Consider the following 3,471-nt stretch of genomic DNA (forward strand, 5'->3'; position numbering starts at 1 on the left):
GTTTTTAAAAAAGTTTTAGAACTAGGCACAATCAATTCTTCTAAATATACATATCTTCATATCAAAGTGTAGAAGCCAAAAGATCAAGCGATGAAAACTCACCATATCTACAACAAAGGATTTGAGGTCGTCATGAGCCCAGTTCACAGCTGTAATATTTTCCACTCCTTTCGGGAATTCTTTCACTTGTATTATCTCCTGTTTTGCCATTTCATTCAAGAACTGAGAAAAAATATACAATTAATAAATACTGAGGTAATCTGTAACAGTAATTAGCATTCAAGCATTTAGGATTTATGCCTTAGGAAGAAAAAGCATAAGAAATGTGGAAGAAAGGTGCTGTTAAACAATGAGGGGGAGTACGGAGAAGAAAGTGAGAAAAAGGAAGAACTAATAATGAGACAAGAAAATAATGATAAATCCTTTCCTTACTGAAATTACATTTTACCTACAATCATGCACTTATGTCAATTAGATCTGTTATAAAGTCACACACAATGAAATGACGGTAGCAAATGGGACTTTACAACGCTTAGTATGGCTAATTTTGAGCACCTTGAGAAGGTAATTGGTCTGAGTTTAATCAACAAACCCAGTGACAGCCAAGAGCTTCCCCCAGGTTTATACCAATTTTTAGGGTCTTTTCGATTGGGGAAATTAATTAAATTTTGTGGCTTATGTTAGTCATATACCTTCTCAGGTTGGCCATCATAGAGTGCACGGTCAGGATTTTTAACATTTATTCATTTCTTGATATTTTATCATTATTATTTCTTTTCATGAGGGTTGCAGTTAACCCATCCACTTGTGCTAGAGAATTTATTCTTAATTGCAATGTAATATCCTTTTTTCTTTTCTTATAAACATAATAACTTGTTGCATTTGTATGATCACCAGTGTAAAAACAAAATCATGAAATGAAAGGTCTGAATGTGGCAATAATATATACAACCCTTTACAAGAAGATCAAGAAGAAACCCAGGATTATACCTTGGTTAGTTTTTTATATGAAGACTTCTTAATATCAAGTGAGGCACCGTCTGGACAGGCTGGCACCATATGCAAACGATAGAAATTGCTTGTTAAGATTGGCACTTCTACTTTCTTGGCTGAGGTTTTCCAAGCCTTCAGGAAACAGTGGACGAGGAGCTTGTCCATAGCCTCTGGCCCTGTGTGGGAAAAATAAGCAATGAGACAATGCAACAGTATAAAAGCAAACAGGAGTTTTCTAAAAGGTATTACAAAGTCAGAATGCAAGTTGCAGGAGAAATATTACCATATCGATATTTCATAGTGTCACATACATTATGTTTAAATTTACCTAAGAGCTGTATTCTACAACAGGTAGAATACAGGTCACAAAATTCCGTAACTCAAAATATAACATCAACAATATGAGGAGAGAACTTTAACTCCTGACATTAACATCATTAAAATGATTATATTGATTGCTCTGAATCCACAAATAAAATTAACTTATAAAATACATTTCTTTCTTTGTACTTCTACAAATAAATACTGAAAGAAACAAAACATATACATACAGTAAACTCTATTAACTGATTTCCCCTTAACTGAAACTGCTGACAATAGAATTTCCGGTCCAAAATAAATCTGATGAATACTATCTGAATAGTGCTAAAAATTAAACATTTTATGCTAGAATATATTATAAGAGTTTTTAGCATATTCAAATGAATTTCCAATGTGTCAAACTTGTCCACATAGGTGCCAAGACAAATTTGGTGGTCATGATTTCAGCCCAATCGTGTACAACCTACCACTAATTTGTGCAGCTTCTTCCTCCTGTTGTGAGCCCAAATCTACTCCAGGGTCACTGTCAGGGGACTGGCCATCTGTCAGCTTGATCTCCTCAACACCATCCGCTAATTCCAAGGGGGAGTTTGTTCCCGACTCATTTGCAGGGTCTGACACATCTGCTTCTTCTCCCTTAGTTCCTATGTCTGCAGGATGATTATGGAACCTTTTCTCAATTTGATTTTTTATAACATTTCTGTTTCATGACAAAAAAAGTAATGTTACAAATGCCTATAAAACTGAAAGCAGAGTAATATCCAAGGATAACAACAGTTACAACTTAAGAGAAATGCACAGAAAGTTAAACAAAATAATTTAATTATATGAAATTTATACTATACTATACCACATTAACTCTCTTATGGATGGAGATCAATTTCACAAATGCTTGAGAAAATATAACAAGCAACTTAATTTAACATAATGTGTCTCCCAGTAAAATCTGAACTGCAGATTGACAAAATCTTGTTTTGGGAGTGAATATCAAGCTGTAGTGCTGCAGCATTCATGTCATGTATCTCCAGATCCAAAAAAACAGTCACTTTCATTCATATCACATGTGCAAGAGGGTTAATGAAGAAACAATAATAACAATAGTAACTGTATCTACAATTAAACTCCTGCTCATACAAAAAATAAATAAGGCTTTCACCAAATTGATGCACTGAATGATTCTCACTTTCTGCAGACTCAGGAACTGGTTCAGAGAATGCAGGGCCCATGGCTGGGGGAGGGGACTTTGAGCCTAACTCCCACAAGTGATCACGGTAAACTTGTAGGATGGTGATACCCTTTCCACGTCTAGCTGACATGTACATATCCATTGAGCTTTGAGCTGTGATGCCAACTGCTTGGGGTGCCTTGTTCTCTAAAGTATTCACAGCAGCTGGAAGACCCTTCTCAAATTTCCCATACGCTGTGGGACCCAGCTGAAAACAGGACAGCACAAAAACATAAGTATAATCATCAAAAATTCTTTTGATACCTTCACAAATAGGAAATATATAATCAATTAACATATCAAATTAAAAAGACTTTACTCAAACATTAAATAATGGAAACAGACAAATAAACTGGCTGATCTCCAGTGAATTAAGTCACTGAAAAAATAAAGTTACAGATACTGCTATAAAAAAATATATACACAACCACTCATGTTATCAATATTTATGGTAGACATATAATCTACTAAACTTACCTGTCCTTTCACAACAATACCAGGTAACATAAGGTCTGCTCCCCCAACCAAGACATCAATGACAGGGTCTTGGGTAGTAAATGTGTGCAAGAGGTTGGGGTACTTCCACAACATGTACACCGTAGGGTATATCTCCTTTTCTCTTTCAATCATAAAAAACATTGGATCTTTTTGTACCTTGAAAAAAAGAAAGAAGTGCAGTAAGTACCTCATACTTAAAAGGATGACATCTATTAAAATTTGAACTCATTTTCATCAATAACAAGTTCCTGCCTTCACCTGGTACACATTGACTGATTCCCCTCTATGGCAATACATCTTGATGAGAGTGACATCCTCTTTACTTGGGACCAGTTTGTTGACATCCTCTGCGGTGAGACTGGGATACATTTTGCTCAGCTCTGCTCTTAACTTTTTCCTGTAATTATAATGTGGTGTTATTCAGTCACTGACTC

At 35.4% G+C, this 3,471-nt stretch overlaps 1 protein-coding gene across 2 annotated transcripts in view; it reads right to left on the minus strand.

Annotated features, from left to right (window-relative positions):
* The window catches only part of LOC119585610 (eukaryotic translation initiation factor 2D-like), an 18,116-nt gene that overhangs the window by 4,332 nt on the left and 10,313 nt on the right, over positions 1-3,471 (minus strand). For both annotated transcript variants that reach the window (XM_037934278.1, XM_037934279.1), the window contains exons 3-8: positions 3,296-3,434; positions 3,017-3,193; positions 2,498-2,747; positions 1,782-1,964; positions 991-1,169; positions 103-222 (exon numbers count right to left, since the gene is read on the minus strand). In XM_037934278.1, the coding sequence (XP_037790206.1) occupies positions 103-222; positions 991-1,169; positions 1,782-1,964; positions 2,498-2,747; positions 3,017-3,193; positions 3,296-3,434 (1,048 nt within the window). The remainder of the gene's footprint in view (positions 1-102; positions 223-990; positions 1,170-1,781; positions 1,965-2,497; positions 2,748-3,016; positions 3,194-3,295; positions 3,435-3,471) is intronic.

This window comes from Penaeus monodon, chromosome 20 (assembly GCF_015228065.2).
Source record: "Penaeus monodon isolate SGIC_2016 chromosome 20, NSTDA_Pmon_1, whole genome shotgun sequence".
NCBI lineage: Eukaryota > Metazoa > Arthropoda > Malacostraca > Decapoda > Penaeidae > Penaeus > Penaeus monodon.